Genomic DNA, 16509 nt, shown 5'->3' with positions numbered 1-16509 from the left:
AAAATTCAATAGCTGTATGTAAGGATGAAATGTGAAAAATGGAACCTGCATTACTGCCATGAATATATGAATAAAGAGAAATTTAGCTACTGAATTGATCAATGCAATAGAGCCCCAACACTACGCCAAAGTATTTCTCTACGTTGGGGTCCCTAGCTTGTGTGTGTCCTCTCATGCAGTTAAAAAAACTTACCGTGTATGGGAAGCTGAGACCCAGGCTATATATACGATGTGGATTGGCAATAGGTGTGTATGGGGAGGGTTCACAAACGAAAAACTACTAACAAATACAAAATAACGTTTGGAACTCCATTCTATGTCTGAACTGGGTGCAAAAACCTAAAAAACCATCACTATGGGGAGATAAGGTATGCACACCAGTGACTATGTAAGGGGAATACATGGAATAGCAGAAACTGCTGTGTGAATACTGACATGAAAAATTCAATAGCTGTATGTAAGGATGAAATGTGAAAAATGGAACCTGCATTACTGCCATGAATATATGAATACCTTATCTCCCCATACAGAAAATAAGCTGTCACTGAGCCATAGATCCCGAAAAATGAAAACGCTACGGGTAGTGAAAAATGGCACATAACGTATGCCACTTTTTTAGGACAAACTTCTGATTTTTTTTAACCCCTTAGATAAAAGTAAACCTATAAGTAAACTTTTGTTGTCTATGAACTCACACTAACCTCAGGCATCACACTAACACATCAGATTTACCATATAGTGAACACAGTGAATAAAATATCTCATGAACTATAGTGCAATTGCACTTTTTGTTTTTTGCAATTTTTCTTCATTTGGAATTTTTTTGCCATTTTCCAGTACACTATATGGTAAAACTCATGGTTTCATTTAAAAGTACAGCTGGTCGTGAAGGGGTTTAAGAAAAGATGCAGTGTATGAACATAGCCTTATAGTAAAGGTTTTAGCACCTGGGATTATCAGGACTAATAGTCCGACCATACCCCCTCCCACTTTGATTAGCACCTCACGCTCTATAGTCTTCGTACATAGAGAGCCTGGTGTGGGCCGGTTAACTTTCTGAGCTCTGATGCATTGCTAAATCTAATAACTGATTGTGTCAGAATAGCTGCATCCAGCAATCTAAGTGATACGTCATTGGATTCAGGGTCTCTTTGCTTACATCATGCTGCTCTCAGATGAGGTAGTAAAAATCTGCTGACAGATTCCCTTTGATAAGAGTTTGAGTTTAAAAGGGTTTACCTGTATTTCTTTTTCTTTCAGATTCGAGGATGGAACTGTTTCATTCTTAGATATTATTGCACTTAAGCACGGATTTGACACTTTACAGAAGCTTACAGGTAGGTACAAAAATGAACTATTTTAGCAAAAAAAACATAAAATAATTCAAATATATTATTAAAAATGAAACTTTAAGGTGATAATAAACATATGGTTTTGTTGGGCATTAAAGGACAAGTTCCAGCATACCTTACTTGCCCCAAAGCGATGTTTCATTGCAGGGAAAATCAAATTGTAACTATATGCAAATATGGTTAGAAGTGTATTAAGGATGGACTGAATCATAACAAGTACAACATTCCCACTCATTCTAATGCCGACCTTTCCTAAGTGCTTCTTTGACATTTCATTGTCCCTAGAATGTATATATCAACCTAGAAATGTCTTCACTGCCACCAATTTACATGACCCTCAAGCCCAATGGCCACCTAATGACTACGCTTCATCTTTTTGACAGAAACATGCCATGTCGTTATGGCAGTTATTTGTTTAGGGACATGTTAAGAACTTGTTAATAGGGAAATGGTCTAGATTTAATAGAGCTTCTTCACCAATTCTAGCTCCATAGAGAATGCTAGCACCATCTTGGCCATACAAGAGACAGGAGATTGTTCCTGCACCACATTTTCTAATCATTTCTACAGCTTTTATGACTCTGGTCTACTGACCAAACTAATGTGTGCCACTGGTGCCAGTATGTGGTATACTTTGTAAATAAGTAATTTGGAAGTATAATACTATATGCCCATTTATCTGAATGCATTTTGTGTCTGTATATTTATTGGTACCTATCTCTGGGTTTCATCATTGTTTAGAAAGATTATGTAATATGTTTTAAGTATCTAGCCATATTTGAGTTTACTTTGTGCTGAGCACACCAACTGTTCTATTGATGATGTTTCCAAAAATAATTTATTACTAGATGTTTTTCCTGTTTACTTGTATATTTTCCCCGAATATTTTTATTCCACAGTCTCCGAAGCAAATTCTTGTACACATTCTGTGGATTACAGGCAAATGACACTTAACTAGTGATAAAATCTGAAGAACAATTTTATATAACATAACACCCAACTATATGAAATTACTGCCATTAAGAGTGCATCAGAAACTGTATGACTTTGTTATAAGCCAGTTTAAAGATGTGTGTTTTTTTTTTAAAAAATACCCAAATCACATTTTGTTACTGCAAAGTTTTCTTTGCTGAATTAATTTCTCTATTTTACATAAGCACTTATGCTTCGGTTGATTGCCCATTCTGTAATATCTGTATCAGATTTATTCGGTTTTCTCTTTATTTATATCATGCTAAAGAGTATCCCAAGCCGAGCCCACATCTCTCACTGCAGATGAAGGCTGAATTGTTCAGCATTCTTCTGCCTTTAACAGCTGTGGGTGCAGTAGCTCTTCATCTACGGCTGTTAATCAGTTAAATGCCGCTGTCAATCTCATACAATGGCATTTAACATGCACGGACAGGGGGGGCGCACACTTCTGAGTCACTTATTGGTGTGCTGTGATGAGCTTGCGAGACACTGATGTGTTACCTTGACAGCCAGGGGTTAGCTGATAACTACTCTGTCTGTCATCTCAGAACATCTATGAAAACCAGCTCATGGCTGGCATTCATAGGAGACTGTATTTTCTTCTATATACAGCAATACTGTGGCAATGCTATTCATAGAAAAAGTGATCAGACTATTGGTTCAAGTCCCCTAAGGGAACTATTATATGCAGTACAAAGTAAAAATCCAAAAAGAGTAAGTACTGTATTTTTTGTTTTATAAGACACACCGGATTATAAGACGCACCCCAAATTTAAAGAAAAAAAAGGGAAAAAATGGGGTCTGTCTGCTAATCCAGTGGTGTCTTACTGGGGGCGGCAGAAATGATGGAGTGGGGGTCACAGGAGGATTGGGTGGTCATAAAGCAGGGAGGTGCGGCAGCGGTGGTGGATCGGGGGTCACAAAAGGCATGGTGTTGGTGGAGCAGGGTGGTTCAGCAGCAGTGGTGGAGCGGGTATCAAGGAGACAGGGGAGCAGGACGGTGGTGGCAGGTGTCTCCAGATGCTTAGCAGGGCTGTGAGCCAGAGAATACATCTAGGAACTGTCAGCTGTGTGGGCTTCAAAGAAATGCGACCGTAGTTGGCACGTATGCAGATTGAGTTATCAGCTCATTGGCAAGCGGAGATCTCATCTGCGCATGCACAACCTCCGGGCGCCATTTTCCTTAAGTCTGCTACCGGGACATCAATGTGCCAGAGGCGGTGCATGCACAGATGAGATCTTGAGCCGAAAGCTCCATTTGCACAAGCGCCTACTCAGGGCATCTTATTTGAAGACTGCAACGCTGACATCTTCAGAATAACCCCTTCCTCACTGTCTGTCGCACAGGACAGTGCCGAATAGAGCAGTGCGCCACCCACACAGAGCAGCACCACCCCGCACAGAGCAGCCCCAACCCCACATAGAGCAGTGCTGCCCCTGCACAGAGCAGCGTCGCACAGGGCAGCGCCACCACCACACAGAGCAGTACCGCCCGCTGCAAAGAACAGCGCCACCAGCCACACAGCCCCTGCAGCACAGCACCTGCAACACACAGCCCGCAGCATTGTCCCTGCTTCCTGTCACCATTCTCCAGCATCCCCCGGTAAGCTACTTTCAGATTACAAGATGCACCCCTCATTTTCCTTCCAACCTTTTGGAAAAGTGCGTGTTATATCCCGGAAAATATGGTATATGAAAAAATATAAAAGTTCAAATCACTCCCCTTTGACTACAATAAAAATTAAGAAATATATATATAAAAATACACAATTGGTATCACTGTGCTCATACCAGTTTCACCTATCAAAATATAAAATAAATTAATACGATCGCTACACAGCGTAATGAAAAAAATCCCATCAGAATTGTAGTTTTTCAGCTGCCACAATAACAGAAACATTTTTAATAACAGGTAATCAAAACATCTTACACACGTGGTCAAAATTGTTTGTACCCCTTGTTTAATGAAAGACAAACCCACAGTGGTCACAGAAATAACTTGAAGCACCTGCAGTTTTTTTTTAGAAAATAAAACTCGTGAAATAGGCCTGGACAGAAATGATGGTTCCTTAACTTAATATTTTGTTGCACAACCTTTTGAGGCAATCACTGAAATCAAATGATTCATATAACTGTCAATGAGACTTCTGCACCTCTCGACAGGTATTTTGGCCCACTCCTCAAGAGCAAACTGCTTCAGTTGTCTCGTGTTTTAAGGTTGCTTTTTTTCAGACATGTTTTGATTTAGGTCAGGGCTCATAGAAGTCCACTTCAGAATAGTCCAATGTTTTCCTCTTAGCCATTCTTGGGTGATTTTAGCTGTGTGTTTTGGGTCATAATTGTGTTGCGAGACCAAGCTTTCTGACACTGGGCAGTACATTTCTCTCTAGAATCTCTTGATAGTCTTGACATTTCATTGTACCCTGCACAAATTCAAGACACCCTGTGCCAGATGCAGCAAAGCAGCCCCAGAACATAACAGAGCCTCCTCTATGTTTCACAGTAGAGACAGTGTTCTTTTCTTCATATGCTTCATTTTTCTATCTGTGAACCTAGAGCTGATGTGCCTTGCCAGAAAGTTCCATTTTTGTCTCATGTATCCATAGGATATTCTCCCAGAAGCTTTGTGGCTTGTCAAGATGTAGTTTGGCAAATCCCAGTCTGGCTTTTTTATGTTCTTTTTCAACAATGGTGTCCTCTTTGGTTGCCTCCCATGAAGTCCACTCTGGCTCAAACAACTGATGTTCCTTGAGCTTGAAGTTCACCTTTAATCTCTTTAGAAGTTTTTCTAGGGTCTTTTATTACCATTTGTTTTACCCGTCTTTTTGATTTGTCATCAATTTTCCTCCTGCAGCCACGTCCAGGAAGTTTTGTTACAGTCCCATGGATCCTAGATTTCTGAATAATATGTGCAATTGTAGTCACAGGAACATCAAGCTGCTTGGAGATGGTCTTATAAACTTTACCTTTAACATGCTCGTCTATAATTTTCTTTCTAATCTCCTGAGACAACTCTTTTTCTTTGCTTCGTCAAGTCCATTTTGAGTGTGGTACACACCATGTCACCAAACAGCACAGTGAGTATCTGCAGCCCTATATACAGGCCCACTGACTGATTACAAGATTGTAGACACCTGTGATGCTAATTAGTGGACACACCTTGATATAGCATGTCCCTTTTGTCACATTATTTTCAGTGGTTCATCATTTCTGTCCAGGCCTGTTTCATGAATTTTATTTTTTAAAAATTCCTGTTGAAGCATGGTTGAAAAGCAATGTCTGACTTTCATGTGTTCATTTTCATAGATTTTTTTTCTTTATTATTACTTTTATCAGATTCAAGTTATTTCTGTGACCATTGTGGATTTTTCTTTCATTAAACGAGTGGTACCAACAATTTTGACCACGTGTGTATATACCCAAAAATAATATCAATAAAAACATCAGCTAGGGGCACAAGAAACAAGCCTTTACACAGCCTTAGATCCCAAAAATTTAAAACATTACAGCTCTCGGAAAGTCACAACACAACCAAGATTTTTTTTTCAAAATTTCAGATTTTGTTTGCTCATGTTTGGTATCTATGTAATAGTATTCACCTGGAAAGTCATACTGTGATGTCAGTTTTGTTACACTAAAACTTATGTGGCAGTATGATTCTCCAGGTGAGTACAATATTGCTTATGAACTCTGTAAATAAAAACCCAAAAAACAATTGCAGAATTTCATTTTCTTTTGGCTATTTCACCACACTTGGAATTTTTATCTCACTTACCATTACATCACATGATAAAATGGATGGTATTATTAAAACATACAAAAAATTAAGCCCTTACCTGGCTAAAAATTAAAAAAGTTATGGCTCTTCGAATAACGAAAGGAGAAAATGAAACTGCAAAAATCCAAATGTCTCCAGATACTTAAGGGATTACAACTGTTGCACAACTGTATGAAAATGCACTGTCTCTTTCCATAGAAATGAATAGGAAGAGCAGAAACAGCCAAAAGGTTGCAAGAACATGAACCTCTCTTGTTCTTGGCAAATGTGGGCGTTTCCATAGGTCAAACCCTCATCTAACGTATTTGACCTGACTCTTTATTTTTACCATTTCATAAAAACAAGCAGATTAGAAAACTTTCAATTTAACCCCTTCACCCCAGCCGATTTTCCCCTTATTTTGAGACTCGTAAATTTTTTATTTTTCAGTCAATCTTGCCATGTGAGGGCTTGATTTTTGCAGAACATGTTTTACTTTCAAATGAAACCATGAATTTTACCAAATAGTGTACTGGAAAACAGCAAAAAAATTCCAAGTGCGGAAGAATTGCAAAAAAAGCGCGATTGCATGATTGTATTTGAGATATTTTATTCACAGTGTTCACAATATGGTAAAATTGATGTGTTGGTATGATGCCTCAGGTCAGTACGAGTTTGTAAACACCAAACATGTATAGGTTTACTTTTATCTAAGAAGTTAAAAAAAATCTGAAGTTTGTCCAAAAAAAGTGGCGCACTTTTTGCGTCATTTTCCACGACCTGAAGTGTTCTCATTTTTCAGGATCTGGGGATCAATGATGGCTTAGTTTTTGCATCTTGAACTGACGTTTTTAATGGCACCATTCTTGCGCAGATACTACATTTTGATCGCCTGTTATTGCATTTTGCGCAAAATTTGCAGTGACCAAAGTACGTAATTTTGGCATTTGGAATTTCTTTTGCAGCTGCGTCATTTACGTATCAGATTAATTGATTTTATATTTTGATAGATTTAGCATTTCTGAAGGCGGCGATACCAAATATGTGTATATTTTTTATTTTTTTAACCCTTTAATTAGGTTTTTTTATTTTTTTTACATTTTTAAACTTTTTTTACTTTTCTTTTTTTATTTTACTAGTCCCTCTAGTGGACTATAAGGATCAGCAGCCTGTTAGCTTGTGCATTTCTGTTGATCACAGCTGCACAGTTGAGACCAGCAGATATGCTCATCTGTCTCACACAGCAGTCGGCCAGGTGAAACAGGAAGTGAGCCAAGATAGCTACAGGAGTCATCACATGACCCTGTACTACCATGGCAGCCATCGGCTCCATGTGATCACGTCACGTGACTTCCGATGGTGGCCGTGAGTAAAGATTTACCGCGACAGCTAATTAAATGGCGCTGTCACATTTTGACAGTGTCATTTAAGGGGTTAACAAGCATGGGTGGAATGGGGATCCACTCTTGCTTGTGAGGCACACATGTCAGCTGTACAAATCAGCTGACATGTGTGCAGATCGCCGCAAGCTGCCTGCAGCAGCCGGCAGGGATTAACACTATGACCACTAGGATGTAATTTTACTGCCCACGGTCGTTAAGGGGTTAAGGACATCTGCTCACATGCAGAGAAGGGTCATAATATGTCAGGAGAACATGTTTTGTTGCCACTGCTGCTGAGTGGCTAGTTTTGCTGTGACATGTAAGACAGAAGACCACTGTGACCCTAAGGCCAGGCTCACACAAGCATATAAATCGAACAAGTGCTATCTGATTTTTTTTTATCAATTAGCACTAAGACCAACGTTAATCAGTAGGGCAGTGTTGATCAAAACTTTTTTTCTCACACTGATTCGGTATGAGAAAAAAATCACACCATGCTTCAATGTGATGCATTGATGGGACAAAACTCCCCCATTCAAGCCTATGGGTACACGGAAATCACAGAATGGTGGACTCACAGAATGGAGAAGATGGAGACATTTTATTCTTCTTCTCCCTCCCAGTTTGCTCCAATTCTCTCATGCCAGACAATTGAATCAAACTATGCTGACACTCTGGTCAAACTTGGGTCAGATTCTGGTAAGAGAGTCATTAGAATAATCAACCCGATTCCCTTAGATGAGAAAATGTACGTTCGTGTGACCTTAGCCTCATGCTTAGAAAAATACGGGCAACATGCTTGCATTAAGCACTCTGCAGGAAGTAAGTTTTCTGTAGTATCTACTTTAAGGACATCTTGACAATACAGATTCTGAGCAATACACTTATGATCAGGGGCATAGGCTCCAAATGTAAGTGCCTAGCAATGCCCCTTGTAAATCATCTCCAGTAAGTAAGGTTAGTAAGTATTTATGCACACTGCAGAAACAAACCATTCTATTCAGATGAATATTCAGTATATTTTTAGTCTCAGAATTTTCTGCCAAAAATATGCAGTGTGATCACCCACTTTTATTAGTAGTGAGCAAAACCACAGATTGAAAATAATATTTTCTTACATAGTTTTTCCAAAATATACTCATTTTAATATACTCGTTCATTATATTTAGAGAATGGTTACATTCTCCATATTAATTGCTTAAGGTATATAGCCTGGATAAATGTATTATGTCCTTGGCAATCTACTTTCAGTTAAGCATTCTTAAGAGAACAGTCATATGCTTAACAAGATGTAATCAACATTTTCCCTTTGAAGCCGCAAGATTAACATGACTGACAGAATGAAAAGGGAACAAATTATGAAAATTCTCCTCCATTCATGAGCATATGAAGTCACAGGCTCATCAACTTGAAAGGAATAGAAAAAAAAAGTATGGGAAAGATGAGCTGAACTACTTTGGTTTTGCATGAATCTAAAACACTTATTTTTGTCAAAAACAAGTAAAGCGCCAGTTTTCTCTATTAGAAATAAAAATTACCTTACACAATGTTGATTTACAAATAGTGAATTTTAGCTTGAAAAAAAAAGGTCATGCATTTCATGCATTTTTTGTAAGTGTGTTTCCGTTTTTGAGACATCTTTTTATTTACATTGTATGAAAGAACTTGGTACTACAAAAGTGCAGTTAACTATAAAAATGGTTTTATTTCAACAATTTGTGATGAATCCAGATAGTGACATTTCAGTCTCGCATAATAGACCTATTTCCAACACACTGTGATACAGTGTACAAAAATAAATATATACACATGTATACCCAAACTGTCAGAACAATATTTGGAGAGACATATAATATGCTGGAGGAATCCACTGTAGATATAAAATGGGTCCCAAAATGGACTATTCATTTAAACTGCAACTTAGAAATGCTAATTTATGTATATTTCAAGTGAAAAAAAAATAGTTAAATAAATATGAGCACAAGATCAATTCCGAACACATAAATTAAAATAGACCACCACATAAGTCACACTGCAAAAAAATATCTATGGTCATCATTGAATAGGCATGGAGATTGCCCAATCCAAGTATAGACTGAGTAGATATTATCCACCTATTTCCAAAGTTTGGCCATGATATGGGAATATGCAACTAGAGCCACTTGAGATTGTGCTTGAGAGCAATCAGAAGAAGGAACTACCGTATTTTTCGGACTATAAGACGCACCGGACTATAAGACGCACCCTGGTTTTAGAGGAGGAAAATAGGAAAATAAAAAAATGTGGTCATGACACACTGTTATGGGGCGAGGATCTGCTGCTGACACTATTATGGGGGTAATGTCCCCAAATTCTCTACTAAGGTACCCCATCCTGGTAATGATCCTCCTGCCTTGTATATGATCCTGCTATAAACCCTCATACTGCTCATATACCCCCATCCTGCTTATATACCAGCATCCTGCTCATATTTCCCCATCCTGTTCATATACCCCCGTTCCTATTGATATACCCCCCATCCATCTTGCTCATATTCCCCCATCCATCCTGCTCATATTCCCCCATCCATCCTTCTCATATTCCCCCATCCTGTTCATATACCCCCCATCCATCCTGTTCATATACCCCCCATCCATCCTGTTCATATACTGCCATCCTGTTCATATACCCCATCCTGTTCATATACCCCCCATCCTGTTCATATACCCCCCATCCTGTTCATATACCCCCATCCTGCTCATATACTCCCATCCTGCTCATATACCCCCCATCCATCCTGCTCATATTCCCCCATCCTGTTCATATACCCCCGTTCCTATTGATATACCCCCCATCCATCCTGCTCATATTCCCCCATCCATCCTGCTCATATTCCCCCATCCATCCTGCTCATATTCCCCCATCCTGTTCATATACCCCCATCCTGTTCATATACCCCCCATCCTGTTCATATACCCCCCATCCTGTTCATATACCCCCATCCTGCTCATATACTCCCATCCTGCTCATATACCCCCCATCCATCCTGCTCATATACTCCCATCCTGTTCATATACCCCCATCCTGTTCATATACCCCCCATCCATCCTGTTCATGTACCCCCCATCCTGTTCATATACCCCCATCCTGTTCATATACCCCCCCATCCATCCTGTTCATATACCCCCCATCCATCCTGTTCATATACCCCCCATCCATCCTGTTCATTTACTGCCATCCTGTTCATATACCCTATCCTGTTCATATACCCCCATCCTGCTCATATACTCCCATCCTGCTCATATACCCCCCATCCATCCTGCTCATATACTCCCATCCTGTTCATATACCCCCATCCTGTTCATATACCCCCATCCTGTTCATATACCCCCCATCCATCCTGTTCATATACCCCCCATCCATCCTGTTCATATACCCCCCATCCATCCTGTTCATATACTGCCATCCTGTTCATATACTGCCATCCTGTTCATATACTGCCACCCTGTTCATATACCCTATCCTGTTCAAATACCCCCATCCTGTTCATATACCCCCCATCCTGTTCATATACCCCCCATCCTGTTCATATACCCCCCATCCATCCTGCTCATATACTCCCATCCTGTTCATATACTCTCATCCTGTTCATATTCCCCCATCCTGTTCATATACTCCCCATCCATCCTGCTCATATACTGCCATCCTGTTCATATACCCCCATCCTGTTCATATACCCCCCATCCATCCTGCTCATATACTGCCATCCTGTTCATATACCCCCATCCTGTTCATATACCCCCCATCCATCCTGCTCATATACTGCCATCCTGTTCATATACCCATATCCTGCTCATATACTCCCATCCTGCTATATGCCCCCATCGTGCTCATATACCATCCTGGTATATGGCCTGTATCCTATAGCACAGAGAAAAAAAACAAACGTTTATACTCACCTTTTCCTCACTCCCTGCAGCCGATCATCTTCCTCTCTGCACCACTGACCTGTGTGTGTGGAGCCGTTCCCCTTCAGCACGCGATGTCTTCCTGTCTGTGCCGATCAGCTGATCAGCACAGATCAGCTGACCGGCACAGACAGGAAGACATCGCGTGCAGCAGGGGGACGGCTCCACCCAGGGTGCAGTGAATCAGTGTACTCACCCGTCCCCGTGTGTGGAGCCGTCCCCCTGCTGCACGCGATGTATATGAGCAGGATATGGGTATATGAACAGGATGGCAGTATATGAGCAGGATGGATGGGGGGTATATGAACTGCACTGATGATGACGCGCGGGGAGCAGTGAATACAGCCGTACATGATCACTCCAGGCTGTAATTGCCAGGGGTGATCATGCGGACCGGCTCTTTACTATGCGCGCGTCCCCGCTCGTCCTCCCGCCCACCTGTCAGCGCCGGCTTCAGCGCTGAGAAATGGGCGGGAGGATGGGCGTGCATATGTAATGAGCGGGCCCACGTGGTCACAGCAGGCTGCTATAGCCTGCTCGTGCCCCCGATGACCCGCTCCACTGCAGCACCTCATTCCCCGCAGCCACAGTCAGACCATAAGACGCACCCCCAACTTTCCCCCAACATTTGGGGGAAAAAAAGTGTGTCTTATGGTTCGAAAAATACGGTAATAAAGGCAAATCGAAGCACAATACTTCCAGCCTGCAAACTGAAAGTGATGTTTTTAATTGGCTGGTGGTAGTTGGCATGCCGCTACCTGTGACACAGAGTGGTGTATCAGGAGACTATGGGTGGTTAGCTGCCCAGAAGTGATGAGTTTGGTTTGCTAGTTGTTGGCCTGCCACTATACATAGCACAAAGCCAAAGCATGTCAAAGCGGGAGGACCATGGGGGGTCCAAAATATTAGAAGGAAGAGTAAGGTGAGGTGTATGAACGCCATACCACTGTGTGTAAAACAAAGTGGCATGTCTAAAGGGGGGGCATTTGGACCACTTTTTTATAGTAGCAGTCATAGGTGTGTAGTGAGTGGGTGCTGAGTGAATAGCCAATAGAGTGTGTCATTTATTTGATTGATTTTATCTTGCAGAACTATCCCTCTCACACAGAAAGCAGCAGTACTTGGTGTACCATCCTAGAGACCAAATAAGAAGACAAGCACCTTTAAGTCACCACAGAGGGGCCACAAATGTTAGTCATAGTTCAGGCACCTCAAAAGCTGTTTTATGTTGTCATATGTTTCTTTCATGTGGACTGCATAACCAACTGCAATTGAAGGCAGCGCATTGCCATTATGAAGCAACATGCCTTTTAGGCTTGCTTTGTACAAATTGATGAAGAGCCTCCATTCTTCTGGATTAGGGCTTGTCTTCAGAGTTTCCTTTAAACTTTTGATGTTATTGCATGCCTCAAAATTGCCCTCTATGAAGAAGTATTGGACAAGATCTTTAACATGCATGGTTGTAGAACAAAGAAAGATATTTCACAGCTGTAGCCTGGAACATAAGAGCTAAGCCTCATTCTTAGGCAGATTGAAATATCTTCAACAAGATCATTCAGTACACTGTTACGGGGGGCTGTCTGAAAATAAAACCTAAAGGAATGTCAGACAGTCAGGGTCCACCGTGCAAAGACTCTGCTGCAGACTATGGCAGAGGATAAGGGGTATATAAGTGTGTCACTGTAAAAAATAATAGCACAAGTGCAGAGTGCAATACCTCTGTTAAACTCACAGAGGAATATAATTAGAAAATAAAGCAATTCCTCCCTTACTCCCTTGGAGGGTGTGTGGAATGGTCTCTGTTAAAGATCACAGAGACAAAAGCAGTGAGTGGGAAATGGCACCTACCTAGGTCCGTTCCTCTAGTGATGCCAGGAGACGGACAGCAGCGTAAGCCGCACAAAGCTCCTACCTGCGTTCGCTCCACTAGTGTGCAAGGACACGAACCACTAGATATGGCACCTGCCTAGGTCCGCTCTTCTAGTGGTGCAAAAGAGATGGACAGCAGCGTAAGCCGCACAAAGCTCCTACCTGCGTTTGCTCCACTAGTGTGCGAGGACACGAACCACTAGATATGGCACCTGCCTAGGTCCGCTCTTCTAGTGGTGCAAAAGAGACGGACAGCAGCATAAGCCGCACAAAGCTCCTACCTCTGTTCACTCCCCTAGTGTGCGAGGATACGAACAACTGCCAGACGCAGTATAAGGAACGTTACCCTAGCGGCAACGTCCACCTACGAGTAGAATCACAAGGCCCAGCCGGACCATGTGCCTCAGGCACCTGCCTATGTCCGCTCCACTAAGAGGTAAGGATACGGACTGCAGCCGAAGCTGTAAGGTATAAGAACGCTACCCTGCCGGTAGCGCTCACCTAATATAGACAGAGAGATGCCTAGAGGGACGTGCACAGGGCGTCTACCCTCACGCATGAACCAAGAGGACTGAGCGCCGGGCGGCGTGCGTCAGGGTCTTATATAGACTCTGTGCCTCATCCAAGATGGAGGACACCAGAGCCAATCCGCTGCCAGAATGACAGCAATGACGTCACGCTGGCCTATCACCGAGCAAAGCGTCACAAGCACATGACCAGCGACCAATCGGCATAGAAAGTGTCAGAGACATGTGACCACGTGTCACAAGCACATGACCAGTGGTCAATCAGCTTAGAAGGTGTCAGAGACATGTGACCTCGTGTCAGCGATGATGTCACCCGCACATGTGCAATGGCTCCAAGATAGGACTTAGTCTCCATCACTTGCACATGTGCAGTAGCAAGAAATCCGGACATTGTCTCCAGAGCCACAGCAACCGTAACAGTACCTCCCCCTCAAGGGCCCCCCTTCCGGCGACGCAGGTAATCGGCAACTAAGTCGGGAGCATGGACAGCCTCCTCAGGCTCCCAAGAGCGATGTTCCGGGCCATAGCCCTCCCAATCTATCAAGAAGAACCTGCACCCTCTAACCATCTTAGAACCAACTATGGCTCGTACTTCATAGCTAGAGCGAGAGGAATCAGAGGCAGGAGTGTGCACTTCACGAGCGTGAGGTAAAATAGCCGGCTTTAGCAGTGAAACATGGAATTTGTCATGGATCCTAAGATGGACGGGTAGCTTCAATTGGTAGACTACAGGATTTAGCTGTCGAAGAACCTCATAAGGACCCAGGAAGCGAGGAGCAAATTTGACAGAGCTCACTCTAAGTTTCACGTGTTTTGCAGAGAGCCACACAAAATCCCCTGGAGAAAAGACAGGAGCCAGGCGACGAAACTGATCGGACACCGTCTTCATACGGTCCTTAGCTGCTTGGATCGACTCTTGAGTCCGATCCCAAACCTCTCTGGCATTAGTTGCCCAGTCGGCCACAAGAGGAGAAGGTGCAGCAGCGGGAAACGGTACCGGTACCCTAGGGTATTGCCCATTATTGAGTACAAATGGTGTCTGCCCAGTGGCCTCAGCCAGCGAATTGTTAAGGGCAAATTCTGCCCAGGGTAGGAGGGAGGACCAGTTATCGTGGTTCTCAGCAACAAAGTGTCGAAGGTATATAATCATGGATTCATTGGTACACTCAACCAAACCATTGGTCTCCGGATGGTATGCCGAAGAGAGATTCAACTCAATTTGCAGAAGGCTACAAAGATCTCGCCAGAAACGGGAAGCAAATTGCGGGCCTCTATCACAAATGATACGATCTGGCATCCCGTGAAGCCTAAAGACATGCTTGAGGAATAGTTTGGCTAGTACCCTGGAAGACGGGATTCTCGATAATGGTACGAGATGAACCATCCGGGAGAAATGGTCCGTAATGACCCACACAAATCTATGTCCCTGTGAACACGGAAGATCACCCACAAAGTCCATGCCTCCCATGGTCTATCTGGCACTGGTAAAGGATGCAAGAGCCCAGCCGGTCTCTGCCGTAATGGACGGTTGCGAGCACACGAGTAGCAGGAACTGACATATCTCTTGACGTGGCTGGCTAAGTGTGGCCACCAATACCACCACTCCAGTAACTCTTGTGTCCGCCTAATACCAAAATGCCCATCCACCTTTGAGGTGTGGGCCCACGACAGTATATCATTCTGTCGATCAGGCGGCACAAAGGTCTTGCCCGGTGGGATTTGGTCTAACGTCACAGAGGAGAGCGTATGAAAAACCCTGGAGGGAAGGATAAGACGAGGTTCGTCAATCTCTTCCTGGGTAGAAACCATAGAGCGAGACAGGGCGTCTGCCTTGTTATTCTTACTCCCAGACAGATAGTTGATGGAGAAGTGAAAGCGGGAGAAAAACAAGGACCAGCGGGCTTGGCGAGGATTCAGATGCTGAGCGGTTTGTAAGTACGTCAGATTCTTATGGTCTGTATAGACCTGGAAAGGATGTTTCGCTCCTTCCAGCAAGTGACACCACTCCTCCAAGGCTAATCTCAGGGCGAGCAGTTCCCTATCCCCAATGGTATAGTTTCTCTCTGCCGGTGAAAAGGTTTTAGCAAAGAAGAAACACGGCCTTTTTCTACCTGCACCGTTCTTTTGATACAAAACCGCACCAGCACCCACTGAAGAGGCATCAACCTCCAAGAGGAAGGACTTATTCTCATTGGGTCTTTGAAGAACGGGAGCATTTGAAAAGTGTCTTTTTACTGCCTCAAAAGCCTGGGATGTCTCAGTAGACCAGACTTTTGGATTAGCACCTTTCTTAGTCAAGGCCACCAAAGGGGCCACCAAAGTAGAGAAATGGGGTATGAACTGCCTGTAATAATTTATGAATCCTAAGAAGCGTTGCACCGCCTTCAAGGAATGAGGTTCGGACCATTCCAGGACAGCAGAGAGCTTCGCAGGATCCATAGCCAGACCCTCTTGTGAGATAATGTAGCCCAAAAAAGGCAAGGATGACTGCTCGAATACACATTTTTCGAGTTTAGCAAACAAAGAGTGCTCCCTTAAATGGGAAAGGACACGAACGACATCCTGACGATGAGTCTCCAGATCAGGAGAAAAAATCAGGATGTCGTCCAGATACACCACGACGGAGGATAACAGTAAATCCCTGAACACATCGTTTACGAAGTCCTGAAATACTGCGGGTGCATTACATAAACCAAAAGGCAT

The 16509-nt window shown here is 42.8% G+C and overlaps 1 protein-coding gene across 2 annotated transcripts in view; it reads left to right on the top strand.

Moving 5' to 3' along the window:
• MOCOS (molybdenum cofactor sulfurase) overlaps nt 1–16509 on the top strand; it is a 393375-nt gene that overhangs the window by 155011 nt on the left and 221855 nt on the right. For both annotated transcript variants that reach the window (XM_075316537.1, XM_075316536.1), the window contains exon 5: nt 1261–1337. In XM_075316537.1, the coding sequence (XP_075172652.1) occupies nt 1261–1337 (77 nt within the window). The remainder of the gene's footprint in view (nt 1–1260; nt 1338–16509) is intronic.

The sequence above is a fragment of the Anomaloglossus baeobatrachus genome, chromosome 6 (genome assembly GCF_048569485.1).
Source record: "Anomaloglossus baeobatrachus isolate aAnoBae1 chromosome 6, aAnoBae1.hap1, whole genome shotgun sequence".
NCBI lineage: Eukaryota > Metazoa > Chordata > Amphibia > Anura > Aromobatidae > Anomaloglossus > Anomaloglossus baeobatrachus.
Note: the sequence above shows the minus strand (reverse complement) of the source record. Positions and strands in the feature narration are given on the sequence as shown.